The sequence below is a fragment of the Paralichthys olivaceus genome, chromosome 10 (genome assembly GCF_024713975.1).
Source record: "Paralichthys olivaceus isolate ysfri-2021 chromosome 10, ASM2471397v2, whole genome shotgun sequence".
NCBI lineage: Eukaryota > Metazoa > Chordata > Actinopteri > Pleuronectiformes > Paralichthyidae > Paralichthys > Paralichthys olivaceus.
In genome coordinates this window covers 10,552,094-10,572,454 of record NC_091102.1, presented here as the reverse complement: position 1 = coordinate 10,572,454, position 20,361 = coordinate 10,552,094, and the positions used below count along the sequence as shown (strand labels likewise).

The 20,361-nt window shown below is 38.3% G+C and overlaps 1 protein-coding gene across 1 annotated transcript in view; it reads right to left on the bottom strand.

The window, feature by feature from the left end:
• atp5mc3a (ATP synthase membrane subunit c locus 3a) overlaps positions 1-18,952 on the bottom strand; it is an 85,957-nt gene extending 67,005 nt beyond the window's left edge. Inside the window, exon 1 of the mRNA XM_069532367.1 lies at positions 18,697-18,952. Within this exon, the coding sequence (XP_069388468.1) occupies positions 18,697-18,733 (37 nt within the window). The 5' untranslated portion in view covers positions 18,734-18,952. The remainder of the gene's footprint in view (positions 1-18,696) is intronic.
• Positions 18,953-20,361: the final 1,409 nt, after the last annotated feature.

Genomic DNA, 20,361 nt, shown 5'->3' with positions numbered 1-20,361 from the left:
ATGGACAACATGATTCCGAGAGACGTGTTAAACAAGGACTCGATATCTAATATGTAGACACAATATGCTCTGTAGTAAATATTACAGACTGTGCGATAGATAGTAGATAGATTTAATGATGACCTTACCATTTGTCTTGATATAGCTTGTCCTTCCTCAATGCTGAAACGCAACGTTTGTCCTTGAACAAAACACTCTATGGTTATAATGAAGAAAACAGTAGTTCATACAATGCAAACCTTCAACTGAACTGTAATTAATTGTGCTGTGTTAACTGTAAACACATACAAAGCTTATTTATGATTAACTCAATAATTGTATTTCAATAAGATGATGCACAATCAAAAACGTAGGACACGTCTCATCGTACAGCATCAATTTTAAAGTCAACTTGCCCTTTGGGGCCACAAGCAAAGTTTGTAAAAGGTCAATCTCTTTCATTCATGTAAGCGCACATGGCAACAGATTAATCCTCGCCCGTTAAGATGACAAGGCAATATGTGGAGTAGTTGAGTGTAAATAAATACATTGAGGAGGAGATAATACATTAGGCTGCTGACCAGGCTATTCCATTACAGCAGCACATTTGTTTCCATACACTGAGGAAACCATTCAGCGGATGGCGTCTTTCCTTCACGAGGTGAAAGTGGGATCTTGCCTCTGAGAGGAAAATAAGGACATCAGGACTGCCCGACATTAAGTTTCATCACAAAAGTCATCTCACCCACCAGGAATAGGGGCTCTCACCAGCTTGCTCATAAAAAGAAAAAGATATAATACACAGCCTTCGGTTTAAGAGGTAACAATAGTTTTGTCTCCATTAGGTGTTATAAAACAACAGCAGAGAGAAGTGCATCTGGTGCCTCGCTATTTCAGAAACATGACTGTAAAGCACTACCCCACAATGATTCTCCAGCAACACAAAACAACCCTAAAAAATATAATATTTTAGAAGCTTTATATGCATCTTTAGATTTACAGACAGCTCTACCAGTCCAGTTGGTACTTGGAAAAGAGGCAGTGCAAGCCAAGTGGCTGCATTGATTTTGCAGTAATTGATCTGATGGTTCCTTGTGATAATTGACAATTATCCCTGATTACCAGACAGGGGCTTAAAATCAGTCTAAGAAAATGACCAGCATTATGGGTTGTTGTACAATGGCTGAACAAAGATAAATCAATAAACCTCAGAAAACTGCTAAGAAAACAAGACAAAGAAGAGTGTCACACTGGACCTCATGCTGCACTGCCTCTAACAATGCCTAACATACAGCGGACCTATGCAACTACACACAGCACTCCATGCTAAACATTGACTAGTGCGACAAGGAGCTAAATAGACACAGTGCTAATTTAGGGGCATGAAATTAGCTGACATAATTAGCAGCAAATTGGATGATCTAACGTTTTCTACATGCGGGTGCAAGTGCTGTAAACCTGCACACGTCTGCATCTGTGTGTGTGTGTGTGTGTGTGTGTGTGTGTGTGTGTGTGTGTGTGTGTGTGTGTGTGTGTGTGTGTGTGTGTGTGCGCATGTGGCCACATAAAGCACACGTTTGTTTGTAGCTACATGTCTATATTTCTCTGTTACTATGTGTCTGACCTCAGTTGATTGGTCCTCTTGATTCAACCAGACAGATGCAACTCATTGCAGCTTAATAAATATAGGGGCCCAGGGGATCTGTGCTAAACAGTTCTATTAAGTTGGAAACATGTCAGCCAATATAAAAGCAGCCTGACCCCAGGAAAGGTCAACTGCGACACGCATGTTTACTCAGGAAAACAACCCGAGGCTGGAAGGTCTTGTTTTATCGGATGTCTTCAAAAGAGAGAGAGAGGGAGAGGGAGGGAGTGCGTGTGTGTTTGGCTGCTCGGTTGCTGGTTTTACGTGATTTGGGGGAAAGAGCTGTGTTGTCACCGAGCTGTTTGTTTTTGCACGAATAAAAAGACTGGTAAACAGAGTCACATTGTTTATTCCTCCAGCCATGAAAAAGACAGAAAGACGGAGGGAAAGACAGAAAGTTTGGTTTTAACAATTGATTAATAATCAGATAACATGATAACTTATCAATTTAAGAAGTAATCCACCGATTTAGGTGTGTATCTATGTAAACATCTATAAGGCAAAGACCAAGATATCTTGATTTCATTCACCCTTGTATGGGTTTAATTTCTCATTAATTTCCCATAAGCAACCTCACTGAATGTCTCACTAGACCATGCTGCCTAGTAAATGCTTGACACTCACAGTGTTTCAAACTCCACGCCTCCAGTTTGTATTTGTTTATAGTCTCCATAATTAAATATGAGAAACCCTAACAAACCTTAAAAGTGCATTAATGCAGTTTAAGATTTAAGATTTTATTTTTTAAGATGTTTTCAAGACCATAATGAATAAAATTTGAGACCAAATATAACATTTTCTGAAGGAATATCAGATCTTGGTATCTATAGTCTTTCAATGTTTACTGAGTTATCCAACTGTACTGAGATCATTTCTGAACGGGGGGTTTGTGCACTCTCAGTTATCAGTTGCACATTGGTATCGATTGTAGTTTTATTACTGTGAACTAATATCTGTATCACTAACAAAAAAAAGACGAAATAACACAGGGAGGCATTACAAGCTTTGCATGCTGCCAAAACATTTCTCTAAAAAATAAGAATTTTGAAGCATGACGAGACTTAACATAATTAAGACCTACGTAATGTATTCAAGTCCAGTGCATAATATTTTAAGGCATTAAAGCCTTTTTAAAGCCTAGAATACAAATTATTCAATTTTAGACTTTTTAAGACTGAGAAAACCATGTAGATATAGAGATAAATAGAAAGATGAATATATAGATAGATAAGATTTGATACAGAACTTTTACCTGTGATATGAGTGAAGAACGGACTTGACTTCACTGAAACAACCTTCCTCGTCATTTTTTGGCACTTGAAAAGATGCCAGGCATGAAGCCCCCCGCCCCCCCCCCCCCGCCGTGACAACACACTGAACCATGTCACTCAGGAACAGCAGAGGTGAGAGGGCCCCGCTTCCTTTCTTTACTAATCTGCCTCCACAATGTTTAATCAGCACATCAAAACATTGAGGGAGAGGAATTTCCGTGCTTGGTGAGCATATTAGGGATGCAGTCACAGCGTTAACTAGCATTGATGAACTGTTTGCTTATGCAGTAATAATTAACTTCCATTACATTACTTTGTGTGATTACTTTCTTAATTGCCTGAATTATGCATCAATTTAATATCTAATAACCAGTCTCAGACATTAGACACTGTTCAGACACAAATTGAATGTAGTTTCCTTGCTTTAATTAAACACACCAGAATAAATGAAACGATGTAGGATGGATGTCTTGCAGTGATTTCCTGGGTGCTTAAATATGCTATTTATTATAAAAGCATATAAAATTCACTTTCTCCTCAGGAAAGCAAACCACAAGATGCCAATTATAGTATGCAAGTTGCTTTGCCATGGCTTTTTCAGAATCGAGACTAATAAATTTGTTGAGTGGGACTCATTGTTATATTATGCAAATACATTACCATGCCATTTTTTAAGTTTCAAATTTTGTGTACAGAGCAAAACATGTCCCCAAAGATGACTTTAATTATATAGCAGAATGGGCTCTTGTTTTGCATTCTTATTGTCCTCTAGTAAGGAAGCGGTGAGCCGGGACAATAAATTAGAGTGGATGCAGATATTCAAATTATTTCTCAAATCACTTAAATGCAACATATCTTATACATGTTCTCCTCATGAAATATGGTCATATGCTCGCTGTTTGAAGTATGAAATTAATGACCTCATCAGATATATAAAAACACTATAAAGGTATTACAGCCATTGAGCAATTATAGGAATGTTATTTGAGACATATGGAGGGTCGGTGCATCAGTGTGAAGAAAAGCCTTCTGGCCAAACCAAATGACATTGCTCATCTCTTGCAATGCAACGCAAAAATAAACATTTTAGAATTAGGCCCATCTTTCTCAATCGGACCCTGCGTGGTACCTGATTTAAATTTGATTTACAAGTGGTAGAGCGACTGTATGTCATATGAACAGAATATAATTAAGAAGCAAACCCATGGAAGCACCGGGTCATTCAATGAATTGATATTAACTTTTAGTCCTCTTGTATCATCATTTTACCCTCACTCAAAAAGTGACATATCCACTTAAAGAGAAAAACGATCCCTATTTTCCTCATCAGCAGTAGTTTGGCAAACACACAGTACATGTAACAAAGAAGCAACACACACAGACTTCTCTTCAAAACAGCATAAGAAAAAGCCTTAAAAAATATGAGATTAAAAACTATATTTTAAATGAATTATGATATTGAATATGTACAAGTTTAAATACTGTCAAATCAATGAGAAAGTCACTATGCACGTGAGAAAAATTACATATGGCTGCCGTAAAAATCTATTTAGCTAATCTAAACTCATACAAATCCGTGTGACTGGTGTGAGGTCTGGCAGCATCGTTAGTCTGCTTTTTAAATGATCTCCAGAGCTGGTGAGCTGCTGGCAATGCAAGGTTAGACAGAAAATGATGGCAGCACGCGGATGCTTCACAGACCTCATGATAGTTTCCGTCTGTCATTATTTACGTCTGACTAGTCGCGTCATGTCAGCTACCTAGAGAGACACTTTTAATGTGAACCCCCCTCTGTTCTCCTATTGCTTTTCACAAGCAGCGTAGTATACCATTATTTCTTTGCTTCAGTACCTTTAGGTGCAGCTCGCCCCCCCATCAGCCTGAATCAAAGACAGATCCTCTGCTTGATATTATACATGCCCGTGTTCTTTCAGAGATGGCACAGAAGCTACATAGCATACTCAGAGAAGCAATTCTGTATCTCATCTGACTAATTAAGGAAAAAAACATTGGGTGATGTGGTGCTTGGGGATTTAAAATCTGGATTTTAAAAACATTTCAGAGGGTACAGCTGCAGTCGCAGTTTATAATAAATAAATAATAGCTGAAATAGTTGCTGTATAATCTGTACTCATTAGCTAACACAGTGTGTTCTCTTGAGCAGAGTGCACTATAGGACGTCATGGGTTTTTAAAGACCGACCAACTAATGAAACACAGGAAGCCAGGCCGAGAAGGGCAATCTTATGACTTCTCTCCCACAACATACAAATTTTTTTCCACAACAGTTACCCTCAAGCTTGATAAGATGGCCATTTATCACAGCGCTACCCATGAATCAAGTCACATTGTAAAATCGATCATTGATTCACCTTATTCCCTTGTTTTTCTATCTGAGCCACATAATGATCATTAAACTGACCACAGCACGTCTAAAAATGGATTTATAATACACTGTGCAGCCTGTAACATCGCAAGAGTGGTGTCCCAAGGAAAGGATGACACAGATGTACCACGCACGAAAAAGAGCATTTATTTACTGCATCTGCCAGCGATGAAACTCCTTTAAGTCCAGTACATTTGGACTGTGGAGTCAGAAACCGCAGGCCCAAGACCTTTTGGCTCGAGTCCATCTCTACGCTTTGAACACGTGATCCCAGCTAGATGAGCATGCTTTAATGGGGCTGCTTAGCCCCATCATGACCCAATGAGTGCCGGCTGTGGAGTGGATGTGCTTGGTGTGAGTGTGTGTGTATGTGTGTGTGTTCCCAGCAGGGAGACAGTGCCTTATGAAGGTCACAACTGCAGCAGTCTGGGGCTCTCTAAGTGAACCCTGGAGAGGATAACAAGCCATCTAACGCTCTCTCTTTGTGCTCTCACAGCCACTGATCCACCTGAGAATCATGCGAGCTAAAACGCACAAAAGGCAAAACGCGAAAATTCTAACAGGATAAAACAAAAACAACACAACACACACGTTCAGTTCCTCGTGAAAATGCAGTTTCCAATTACTACACAGAATTATTATCTCAACATCGCTCGGAAACATATCAAGCTTGACCCAAAATGAGAAATGTGGTGTTTTGCAAAGCAATTCTTGCATAGCCTGTATACAAAAATGGAAAAATGAGGAATACCATTTGCCTCTAGGGAGTTTCAGTTCAACCACAGTGTGTGACAGTATTGCCTTGTGTTATGGCCGCCTAATGGACAATGTAGCATTAATTCAGCTTCAGATGAATAGGCAGGACAGCAGAATCAAAAATTAGGAGGGGGCCCTAGGTGTATGAATTATGCATATTACATTACCATAACCCTACAATACACTGTATAAAAAACAATGCGGTGAAAATTGGGCTTCAACTGAGATATTGAACAATTTTCTACATGGTTCTTGCCTACCTTAGAAGGGAAATTGTATTAAGCTTCCTCAATAACAGCAGAGCCCATATGAGATTTGTATGTTCACATCTAGTCCAGTCAACAAAACACTATGTAAACAAGTCAGGGATAATTGAAAAGAAAGTCTCCTGACTGCTTTTCCAGGGACCTATCATTCAGCTAGATGGGGATTTGGTTAAATGGCGGCAGAGAAATTACTTTTTCTATTGATTTTCCTTTAGACATCAAAGGCAGATAAATGAAATGGAGCAATTTACTTTGTCCAGCTCTGAAATTGTACTCAAGCAAAACATGTCAGAAACTATTATTTGCAATCATGCTGCTCTTATTAATCCTGAGGAAAAGCGGATAAATGAAAACACACAAAGGGGTTACTGGGCTACAGCACATTTTCAGTTTGCATTAGAGAGGCACAAGCAGCCACGCAGAGTAAATAAAGTGGAAGAAATTTAACGATATAACTTTTAAACAAAGTTTTTTTAACCATCATTTGGAATTATAAGTGATCCAAAAATGAGTTGCACCTAATATAATATAAATTAATGGATATTTGAACACACTATTAGACAAAATCATTCCCCTGCTCTACTGGCATCATTGACTGTAGTGTTTTTTTGATGAAGGAACGTGAAACAACATTTATGAATTCAAAGGAAGATATTACATTTTCACCCCTATCTGTTTATTGGTTTGTTTGTAAGCAGATATTACACAAAACAACTGAACCAATTTCCACGAAATTTAGTGGAGGGGTGAGGCATGCACCAAGGAAGTATGCATCACATTTTGGTGCAGATACAGATCAGGGGGTGGATCCAGGACTTTTTTTTAAAACTCTTTAACAGTGCGACATTGGGTGTTTTTCAACATATTGTTGGGCCTTGGTGGAGGTATGGTGCCATTTCATTTGTGTGCAGTCCAATAAGCTTTATAAAAAAAGAAAAACTACAACATTGCTTTTCTTGTTCACTAATTTCCGGCTGAGACAACATCTCTGATTTGTGGGAGCCTGCTGTAAGGAAGCCAGCCTTTTTTCTTGCAGCACACTCTTGCAGTGTGCTGTGTAAAACAGTATGTGGTATTGGTAACTGCTTCTGTTCAAGCCTTGTAATCATTACCTGGCATCTTATTGCCTCTGTGGCTTTTAAAGCTTTTGTCCTCAACCCCCCAGAAAAAAGGGAGTTATAGCTGATCTTTTATTAAAACTTTAGGAGAGCGTCCCCCTCCGGAGGGGGGCGGAGGAGGAGTGGGACAAATTAGTGTTGACAGTAGACACTTAAAGCAGGAAAATCACAGGCCCACTGGGAGGCAGGAGCCACATGGGGCTCCCCGCCTGTGTAAAGAACACTCCAGATTTCACTTGAGATGCAGTCGCCTTTTAACAGGGCAGGGGGAATGTCAACAGACCCTCTTGAATGAACCAATAAAGCCACTAAAAGGAGAGGATTAACCAGCTGATATCAGGGACAGCGGTTTGTTCTGAATGCAGCCCCCCCTTCTCTGGAACATGGCCTGAAACACAGTGGGCGGAACATTTCCTTTGCTAAGCATCCTGCCAAAATTGTGAGGTTAATTGTGCTAATACTCGATTGTGGTCACACCAGATTTAACCGTGTAATTCTATTTTGATGACACTACTACTGAATAGGACAGCAATATAAAAACACTACTTATCCATTCATATATTAAATTGTACCTGACGTCAAGTGGATTTCTCCTGACCTGACCTTTCTCCTGTCCTGACCAACTTTTCACGTACAAGGAGACGATTCCCTCTTCAACTCTTTTGTATGGTAGTTGCTCCATTATTGCTTTTACTGCCCATTTATCAGAGAGAGCTGCTGTTCATAAGTGAGACTACACAACATGAAACAGTAATTACAAGACATCAGGGGCTTTCAATCTCCTCTTAATTTCCCAACAGCTGTGATGAAAAGCCCTTAGTCCAATTAATGTGTCAAAACATGACCCAACAATGTCATGGCCTTCTCACAACCCCATAAAAATCAAATAGCAGACAAGGCTTAAAATGGATTCAAATGAACTGCAATGACAAAGTCTAATTTCTTTAAACCACCAAATAAATAATGCAGCTAGATGTGTTTGCGCATGTGTTAAATTTTATTTAACGACAGCTAAACGCGGCAGATTAAGAAGGCAAGGTATGCTAGTGACATTTGATATGAGGATAAATATATCCTGGAGAGGTGTTAGTTAACGTCTATAAGTGGAACGTTTGACATATAGGCTGCAACATGAGAGAATTGTGATAAATATAGGTTGGACTCTGCTTCTTTTTAAATTCACTAAAAGGCTTTTTACAATTCACAGAACATTTTATCAACACAATCTTACTGTTAAAATGTTAAATTTCACTAGAATAAAACAAATTCCAAGCATGATCTGACTAGATCTGTTCATCTATTGTGTCTCTTTATAATTAGGGCTTAAGGTAAACATATTTTGTTATAACCTGATTCTATCATTTTCCATTAATTCACTGGTTGTTAATATGTAAGAAACAACTTTCAGTCACGTACCCACAACATGAATCTGTGAGTGTGTCAGCAAAGGAGACTTTGCTCTTTTCTAGTCCGCTTGCAGCTTCAGTCATTTAATCTAGTCATGTCAAAACATTGGGTCCATCATATTGGTCATGACATGAAAAAGAATTATACCAAAATAAAAAGGTATAGCTGAGGTATAGATCAATTATGTATGACCTTATGTTTGCACAATGCTTAAGCAATATAAAAATATGCATTGAACTTTTGTATTATTACTGTGTTCATGTGTAACAAGGACTAAAAATGGTGTAAAATAAAGCTAAAAACTATCTGACATTACTGGTAAAACTTACTTTATTTTAAAGTTATAGAAAAATAGAGGTTGCACCCAAGAATTTGTTGAAAAGGTAAATTAGTATTTTTCAGCATCTCTCCCTTACACTGGAACCTTGTTCTTTCCGACGAGAAGCGAGGCAATGTTAGATGAATTTAGGCAGTTGCAATGTGCATCTGATTTATACCGAAGACGGTGAGGGTAACACATTGAGGGATTTCCCTTTAATCAGATCTCTTAGGAATCCATGTAGTGGACCAATACCCCAATGAGTTCCCTTTTAAAAAGCCAAGAATATTAGATTGGCTGCACGCTGCCTAGGTTTTAACCTCAATCAGAGGGAACTGGGGAGGATTTTGTTAAATCTAAAAGCCTTTTACATCTCTGAAAAGTTCATTTCTCTTCATCTATTAACTCTGAATAAAATCCAACCATCATTTATGCATTTGTCCATTTAGAAATCCTCAAGCTCGTGAGCTGTAGATCTGAGCCCAAATTTTGAGCTTACGGATGACCAATCACAGAGGTGCGTGCCTCAGAGCTGAACCACAAATGGATCCTTCACAGCATTGTAAATCAGGACCTCAAAGAGTATTATTTAGCCTCAAGCAAAGAGTGCTTGTTTATCAGATGGTGCCTGAGTCTAGGATAAAAACCTCCCCATAAATCTGGCTACCTTTTATGTGCTCATGGAGACTGGCTGCCTCATTCTGAGTTTAAGGCTCTTAAGAATGCAGAGGTAAGCATGGCGTTCATATCAAACAGCACACGTTGTTTGATGAGCACCTGAAATGAGTTCTAACAGATGAATAGGTCAATAGATTTGATTTTAATGCACTTTCAACCTGTGTCCCAGCGTAGCACTGCCATTACTTTGCCTTTTGATTCAAGAGCAGACAAACAAACTATAAACCACAAATCAGTGACAAATCATGACACTTAAAGGGTGAATTCAAGGTGAATCTTTGGCTTGGCTAAAGGTTTGCATTCATGATTTAGTGCGTATTGTCACTATACAGGTTCAATAAGCATTGTCAATTTTTCACATGAAGTGTCAGTAGGTGCCGCACTACATCCGTGCGCCCGATGTAAGTTATCACGACTGCAGCGATGCAGCGGGTAATTTTCTGAACGTTTTACTTTGTTGTCTGATATATAGCCGCTCAGATATGGCAACGCTAAACCCCAGATGATAAATCAAACATGCAGTGGCTGCCTCTGATAACTCAATAAGCACCTGGACTCCTCCTAACATGTCACACCTGCACTTGTACGTATACAGCTCTCGTTCTCGGGCCTCACTGGGGGCTCAGTACACCTGCCTAGTGCATTTCAGCAACATAGCAGCTGGGAGAGAAACATCATGCATGCTTAATTAGGAGGATCACAAACCATGGGAAGTGGCTAGCAATTTTTTAAGAGACAGTTTATATTCCTGACTATCATTCCATTTATAAATGTAACATTCTTAAGTAAATATGTTAAACTATATAAAACATGATTTTCTTAAACAAATAACATGAAAAAAGCTAATTAATTTTTGGTGCATTTTATTTTCCCACTGCAGAGTATTAAATAAACTTGATTTAATGAGCATATTTAACAAGAACGAGAACACAGAGGAGAGACTTTGCTGATCAATATTATTGCATACTTTCTATCCAATCAATTTAGTGCCTGCTTAGCAGCCATTACCAAGTGTAATAAATAGGGGTTTGTTTAAGAAAATAATAACGTACTGATTCTCAAAACCCAGAGGCATTTATTAAACTGCATGGACAAATGTTCGATGTCACATATGGACGACCAAAAAAGCCCATTCAATGGATAAATCAAGCACTCACACTGTCAATGAGCATTAAAGAGGAACATTGACTCTCAAAGTCTCCAGTTGAATTCAAAGACTGTTTGCCACATGTTCACAGTCAATTAGCTCTTTATGAAGCACATGTTCCATTGAAAATTTTAATAAATTGTACATTAATTTCCCTTTAACCTAGATATAACACTTCTAAGCTGATATTTACAAAAACATATCTGCAAGTAATAATTATTACACCTGTTTGTGGACAGAAAAAAAAACATATTTTCACTTCACAATATAAATGTTTCCTTGAGCTGAAATGTGAAGCCCTGTAGAAAAACAACTTGCTACCATGTTATGGCCACAGACGTAGTGGTGTCTAAGAGGGCATTTCAGACAGGAAGTTATATTTCCAATGAATTTTCTTGTCTTTTATAGGCCCAATCTTCAGGCCAGTGTAACAGCATTTCTTACAAGGTGCAACGCTTATCAACACTACACAAGCTATGTGTTTATCACAGACATTGAGCCATACGCCCGATTCTGATAGGTGCGGTATTGCTACACAGACTATAAACTCTATAAGGGAGTGAGGAGGATAGAGGCAGTAAGATAACTCAGAGCGTCCTGCTGTAATTATGGTATTCATGAAAAGATGAAATTGAGTGCAGACTAAATCTGTAGCTCTAGGCAAAATCAACAGCTTGGCATTACACCGTGACCCCTGCTTATCTTGAGGATACACCAGACATACCAAAACTTTGCTGCTTTTTTCATCAGTCAGGAGTGAGGGAATGAAGTGCATCGATTGCTTGTGATTATTAACTAGACTGAGATAAGCCCTCTCCTTATTATGCAGATTACTGAGGCTCCCCGCTCCAGCATATTGTACAGATGCAAGGGAGCAGCTGCTCTTACAGATGGTGGGTACACGGATCTATCATTATGCCTCCATTGTCTCCACTTCAATTGTTTGGGGGACAACAGAACTGCATCAAAGAGGAATCCGAATGCAATGAATTAAGAAAGAGAAACGAACACCATCAACTAAATTTATACACCGGAGGCCGTGGAATGGAGAGGAGCGTAAAGCTGAAGCTTTTCCATATATACAACCATGGAGTCGCCCACTCATGTATACTGTGCCAAAATCTGTTGGATGCAGCACTGTGCACGTAACATATGTTGTTTTTTATTAACAAACAGATCTTCATTCAGGACGTAGATATTAATTCAAATTTGAAAAAAGGCTTTAGCAAAGAATGCCTGCAACTAAACAATTTGATAAGAAAATAATAATTGAATTTAAATCCTGAAAATATGGCGACTCATGTTAGTTTGCAAAACTTTTCCTCCCAAGATTTAAAATTGGACTTTTAATTACCTGTGCACACATCCTCATTAGAGTCATATCATCAGGCAAATTATGCCAGCGCCACACAGACAATATCTGGTGATGGATCCAGAATGATTAATTTTGAATACATTAAATCCTCCCATGAAGCTGAGCACAGTAAGGGTGGAATATGCAGACAACGTCAATTTTGCCCTTAAGGGGAACCTCTGGTTGTCCACTTGACTCGCCACACCTCCTACTGTGCAGTGCTGAGTTCAGGACACAGGTAGCTCCCCTGATCAAACATGACATTACACTAGAGGGAATTACATGCTCAGATTATAACAGAGAAGGTCACACCAAGATGTAAGTCGTGACAGCAGACTCACCATATTTCAGAGTGCAGGGGGGTGATATTACTTTAAGAATTAATGCAGTGACATTATGAGCACAAGTTTCTGACCCTTGTTTGGCAGGCTGGGAATTTAAGCTTAGATGAAAAAAACCCAACTGTATATATGCATAAAATACTTAAACATTAAATTACTAATCATTTTTGGACACATGCAGATGCCACAATGGATGACAAAGACAAACATTATTGCACAAATGGTTTATAGTGGCATGAGCTCAGACTACATGACCAATAATAAAGACTGGGTGAAGTGGCAAGTACTTGAGACAAGTTAGAGAATAAGTCCATTGAACTAAATCAAGTACTACTCTATTTTTCAACTAGTGATTATTTACTTGGGAAGGGCAGTGATAACTATTCCAATTAGAACAGTGCATACCTCTGCCCAGGCCAACAGTCCCCTTGTAAGCTGCACCAAATTTCACTAACTCATACACATCAGTCGCCTAAATATGCTTGATATTTTCCTCAAGATCAATGTATTATTCCAAGGGAAATTAGTGACAATGTCTAAAAATGTCCTTGCTCACGTTGTGGAAGAAAGAGGAAACACACTCTCGATACGCCCCTTTGTCCAGCTTCACCCCATAATTGAATGAGATCTTTCTTGGCCCATGTTCCACACTTACACCAAATTTCCAAACAATCCAGTCAGGTTTTTGTGTAATCAAACAAACCAACGGACGGGTGAAAACATGACCCCCTTGGCAGAGGTGTGCACACTAATTCCTAAATATAATATTCCAAAGATGTGAATACTGTTCACTAATGCTCGGGAACTACATAGGGGGGTGGACAGAAAAATAAGGCCCATGAAAGTCTGTTCCAATGTAGAAGGTTAGGCTAAACCAAGCAGCCAAAACGCAACTTAATAATGTCATTGGATAACAGGATTTCATTTTTACTTTATGGCAATCCATGCACAAAAGATATTGGTGATTCTTGTCTTTGGGTGCATATATTGTGTATAACAGCAGCCATTGATTAAAAAGGACGCGCTCCTTCAATAACAAATCCAAGATACCCACAAGCATCCATACAGAAGTACTAGTAGCAGTAATTCCCATAAGGTAGAGAGAACTAGCATTATTTGCTCCAAATAGAAAATCAATTCCATAGCAGAATATTTTCTGTTTTCAATATCCTGAAGGAGCTGCTGCCTTCAGATGACCTCAATATAAATCCCTGTTTACCATCTTCTTTCATACTATGTATTTATTCAGTATTGAAGTGAAATTAATGGCATAAATACGACTTGCAAACAGTTCAATGACTCCAAATACACACACACAAAAGATGCAGTAAAATAAGCAGCTCTATCCCGGCAAGTCAGGAAGCTTTTAACATTAATTCCTGAACTCTGTATCTGTTGTATTCAAATTAAAAGAAAAATGTTTTTCTTTCTTCGGTCATGTGTCATGGGTGGATAGATTGAGCTCCTGTCAGAGCACAAAGCTCTCCTCAGAAGTCCACATTGCCTCGTCTGTTGTTTGGACCTGGTCCACATGGGGCCAAATTTGATTGGAAAGCCCAAAGGGAGGAGTTCCACCAGTCACAGGGGCATTGTTAGTGCCTCCAAAATGGCCAGAGAAGAATGACTGATTATGCAACCACAGCCAGGGTTACTAATAGGAATTCTATTTGAATTTCTAACATAACAGATGTTTGCTGGGCACCTCCATGGAGTCCGCATACACAGTTATGCTAATTTGCCAGTGTTTCCCTTCAAGTTAGCTCAGAGTCATTAGAGCACACAGCTAGCTTAGATCCCTCTGTCAAACTAATAATTGGCCATTATTGATATTAATTAACATTTTTGCTCTCTATGTCCTTTTTGACCCACTATATGTTAGTAAATCCAGTTACTGAGTCCTATTAGGGCAAAAAAATCCACAGGACTCTATAGTAGTTGTGAGCCATTTATCAGAAAGCGAACATAAAGCCAATTAGGAAGGGGTGCAGACAGTCGTCTTCATTCTCCACTGACTACTTCTTGATCTCCATTATAAATTGCTAATACGGCAGATACTGGTTACCAAAAAGGGAGGAGGAATGGTGGGTTACCATTGCTCACTCCCACCCGTGATGACAGGTGAAAAGAACCAGTAACAATATTCCTACATGATGAGGCTACACCATCATCAGCTGCTGTTTTTTGTTGGGGGGGCATTATACTGTGCCTTCCACTCAACTGCTGGTCAATCATGTTAATTGGCTTGAAACTAGAGTATTACAAAAAGCCATTCAATTCTTGATGGTTCATCCTCCAAAAGTAATAGCTTTTGGTCTCCCTGCTATTATGATGCAATGAGCATCGGAAACACTGTACACCATAGGTTTATGGGCTCAGATCAAGAAATCCTAATAGGTGTATATTGACTGGTTTATTCCCCACAAAACTCCAAAGGGACTGGTGGTTGCAAGAAAATATATCAAAAAGGCTATCAACACTGGTTGGGTCTTCGGTGTAAAATCAATAGCAAACCATAGATGGCTTGAGTTTTCACAGTTCTCTCTCGTCATTTAAAAGGACTGTAGGCTATATGTCGCCTGGAGAGACCCATGGGATGTTTGTAAGACACCACCCAAATCTGTTTTAATTTTGTCGAAAACACTGTAGGCTGTTGTTTTCAACTTGATAGCAGGTTATTGCTGCTCTTGCCTGACACGTTGGGAATGAATGGTTTTGTTTTCTAGAGCAAAAATGGTTGGGTAACATGAAGGATCATGACTTGTTGTTGAACCAAGTAGCCTAACATAACCTACGGTCTGTGAATTACAACTTATGATTGTGCTCCCTGCCTCCAGATGCTACTGTGGCAGCCTAGCTTTATGACAAAAGGTATAGTGCTCCCTTTAAAGAGCAGTATTTAATAGCCTGGATTCAAGTGTAAAGGCTTTCTCCCCTGTGCATTACTCCAAGAACCTAATTACAAGTTTCATCATCAATCATGAGCATTATTTATTCAGTGAAATGAATTTCTAATTAATAACTGATGAGCATTATGGCCTCGAAGACTGTAAAGCAATTAATTATGGTTGGCAACAGGGAATATCCCTGTAAAGGACTATCTGGCTCACAGTCACAGCTCAGCAGTGCCAACAGGCTAATGTCCACAAAGAAGAGGCACTGGATTGTTTTCGCACCTCAGCTTTATTTAGATAATTACGTTCATGAATGTTGTCTGGGGGCTGTCAAAATGTTGTTGATGTAATAAACACAGGAAAAACTGGATTTAATTTTTGTTAAATGCTGTTTTGAACTGTTATTTTACACTGTGCTGCCACCCTCTCTCCTGACAGATGGTTTTTCAAGTTTGCATTTTTAGCCTAATGTAATTTATTTATATGTTACATTTATGTGGTGACTTAATATCTCAAACCAGATTTAATGTGACTGCAATTTTTTTCTCTTTTGTCTGAAGGATGGATTAGCTGCTGCTGAATTTAATGCCATTCTCAGATATATGAATTGTTTGAAAATTACAAAATTATTATATCTTGTGTCCAACTGTTGACCAAACCTAATCTTAATGTGATTCACGACCAGGCTACAACCAAATTTAAAATCATTTGTTGCCATCAGAGTGAAGGATAGGACAGAGATCATCATACCTTTTAATTCTAGTACTGACTATACATTTAATGTTTTTCGTTCATTATTTTTATAATCAATCTCAAGCGTCTGGCTTTTTTGTTTATCAATTTGATTATCGTGTAAATGTACGTGTAAATCTATGACAGTTGCTTAATGCTTAATTTTAAAAGACAAAAAGAGTACAACCATTTTTCCAGCTCAAATGATTTATACTTGTTTCACTACATGTCATCCAGTACTGTTCAACTATGTAATGCCATATAAAAAAAAAAATATATATATATATATATATATATATATATATAATATTTATTTTTGTGTTGACTTTTTTATCAAGGTCACACAACAAAAGTAAGATATGCAAATGCTGGTGGAAACAGATGCATAATAATATAAAAGCTTGTTCGTAAGAAAAGATTCAAAAGTCAAAAACATTCACCTTTTGCAGAAAGTGAGTCATCTGAAATAACTATTCTTGAATGACAAAAATATATAATATGATATTAAAACATGTATCATGTATGATACAGTAAATTAAGGAATGGAAGCAAGTGTAAAAGAAGAATTGTGTGACTTTGGAGTAGCATTAGCAGTATGTACACAGAAAATATGTGTCATTTCCGAGTTATTTTTGACCATCCAGTGATATTGTTAATGGCTATTATTCGATTTCTCACTGCTATAAATCCCATAAACAAAGCATTAGATATGTGCTCCATCACTGCAGTTTTGCCTAATTTATACACAGCATTACATCTCCACATTATTGTAATGGTGCTGTGTTAAATTAGTTCTTTTAAGGGCTCATTTCAGTTACAGTAGCTGGGCAATAACCACAGGTCAAACACAGATTGGTTAAAATTAAGGAAGATTATTGTACAACTTAATTCAGACATTACAATGAAATAGACACATAATGGATGAAACTCAGAGAAAGTCAAAATGAGGATAAAGAACCATGAGAGGCAATAATTCTTTCATTTAGAAAATGGAAATCAGCACAGCAGTGGTTTCATTTATCTGTTGTTTCAATTCAGAACAAATCTTTACACATTTGTGCCTGTTTTTTTTTGCATGTTTTACTCTGACACACAACTCCATCTGAACAAAACAGAGACAGATTGAGTCATGCTTGGTTGTTTGAGACTTCCAGAGCAAACATAATAAATGTGCATGACTATATTGCTGAATTGCAGCAGTGTCATAATGTATAGAACTGTTTCCTTATGGACTGAAAGACACAACAGGGTTGGTGCATTTCTTTTAATTAGGTATAAACTCACTTGTTGTGAGTGCATGGTGTGTGCTCATGTGTTGTACGGCCTGTGTCACAACACATGTCTTTGAGATTTAGACATATGCCCATTTTAAATATTTCTTTTCAGTTATAAGACATAAGATTTCATGTGTGCATTGAGGATGTCACATTGGTTTGCACACATTGAATTTCTTTTCTGTAGTGAATAGCACAGCAGCAGACATAAAGCTGAATACACAGCATGTCCTTTGGGAATTTTTTTTTTTCATTGTATCGTTTTCTTTACACATGCATTTTTTTCCTGGTCACTGGGGACAGGAGCCCATACCAGATATGCCCTGCACAGTCTGCAGTGCTATAAAGCATACACTTCATAAATATATTACATGTTCAATTTAGGGCTAACTTTGAATAATATGTGTGTGTTAACAAGAACCAAATCAACAACGCAGCCAATCATACATTTGTTAATTTTATGAACTGTCATATCACATCTGACATATTTTCCAAATTTTCCCTTGAATTCAATCTGATTTTCTTTTCATCTAGATCCATGAATTACTACAGGGGTAAAACGTCAAATATTAAAGAAAGTGAAAACAAATCAATGGTTCTGCTTCCTGATCCAGATCCAAACTTGATTGGGTTCTTCCCTGACTAATACAACATCCTTCCACCAAGTTTTTGTACCAATCCGCCGAGCAGTTTTTGTGAAATGCTGCTAAATACCAGAAGGACAAACCTGACGAAAAACATAACCTCCTGGGTGGAGGTAAGAATCTGATCATATCCAGTGGGATTGTACACAATGGGAATGTGTGGTTGCCTGCATTTTGTTTTACTGTAGTGAATGAGGAGCTGCATGTTTTAAATCAGTATATCTGTCAGAAACATACGCAGTCTCTGGCCTGTAACACAACAGTAACACAGGCTGCACATGCTAAGTGCATGGATAGCATAAACCCATGTTGAATAAACACAACAGCAGTGAGGAAACAGTGTGGGAATGGCTTCAGAAGTGGAGTTGGACCAGTAATACAGTGCTCTGGCTCCCTGCTGCTCCTATATCATTTAAAAGGGGTTTAAAGGTCAGTTTAAAGGACACAGCTTAAGTGATGACAGATTCAGGTGAGTCAACAGTCACTTACCAATGGAGTCGTTTCCGGGTGAGAAGCACCGCAGCATCCCACCTGCTCAGGTAGCTAGCGTTAGCATTTTTCTTGCTAGCTAATTTAGGACAGTCGTTTTCCTCCAGAATGAATTTCCTGCTCTTCTTATCCGCATCACGAAGTTATCCGTCAGCTTTAAAAGACAGTTCAAACGGGTTCTAATTTAGCCACGGCTAAACAGCTAGCTGCTAACTTTTTCGGGCGTTAGTCTGCGGCCTCTGTGTCCCCTGATTGGATAAGGACCGGAATGAAAATCCGCATTCCCATTGGCTGATCGGAAACGTTGCGTCATTTGTCTCCATGCGGATTCCAGAGAGGACTAAAGAGTTTGTTTAACCAGAAATCTTAAGTGCATATAATTGTATGACAATAGAAAAAACAAATACTCCATTGAGAGTAAAATTCCTATATTTAAAAAGGTAATTTAGCTAACAGTATTATCGGAAAAGTTTATGGTACTTCAGGTATCAAAATAAAAGCACCCAAAATGGTCATGCATCATCACTCATGCAGTATTGTGTATAAGCAATATTGTATTGTTTTTTGATTTATTAATCAACTAATCGTATCGGTAGAGGTTGAGTAGAAGTTAAAAAAAAACAGTCCTCAAGTAAAGTGCGTGTTTAATGTTTATATAATACTCATACATTAGTCTGTGAATGTACAAAAATCTCATAATTATCTTATCTTACCTTTAATTTATCCTATTTTTATCTCATATTATTTCATCTCATCCCATCTCATCTTATCTTATCTTATCTTGTCTTATCTTATTTCATCTCATCTCATCTAATCTAATTTTATCTTACCTTATCTCATTCCATCTCATCTCATCTCATCTTATCTTATATTATTTCATCTCATCTCATCTTATCTTATTCTGGTGTTACAGATCATTGTCCAAATGTGTACAATGTAAATCAGGTGTATTTCCCTCTCCTCTTAACAGATTAATTAAGAGCTGAATGAACTGGTTGTTGAAATAGTCAGAAGTCAGTGGGTCAGTTCATTATACATTATTCTCCTCTTACAGCGCTGCCAGGTCACCAGCGACAGTAGATACTCTATGTCATCCTCAAGATGAGTGAGACACATAGCAGAGACAGGACCGTGCACATCCTATAACTGTCCTTCTCTGCAGGTCTTCAACACACACATGCACACGCGCACACACTGAAAGCTCTCGTCTTTCCATCTGGTAAAGTGGGCTGTTGTGATTGATTTGTGGATTTGCTCCTTCTTTTTTCCCTCCATTTAAGTGAAATAATGTATGGAAGCAATCTGGCAACAGACATTTTGGAAAATCTATTTGAAATCATTTCAGCTGAAGCCATGGCAGTTTGTCTTCTTAGGGGAGAGGAGCAAAGTATAATTGTCTGCAGTCTAGTAAAACACAGTATAACTGCCATCACACTTGACTGAGCTTATAGCCAGCTAGTCCCATGGCCTCTAGAAGATAGAGCAGTTAATGTTCCCTTTTATTTTAGCGGATATGTCACTTGTATCGCAGATTTATACCATGATACAGCAATTTTGTCCAAACAGATGGATAATGGTGTCACCAGCAAAAAGCCCCGTTTTTTATTGAGTTTAGAGCATATTGTTTAGATAGGGGGACTGTGTTGAACAGCTCTGCTGGCGCTT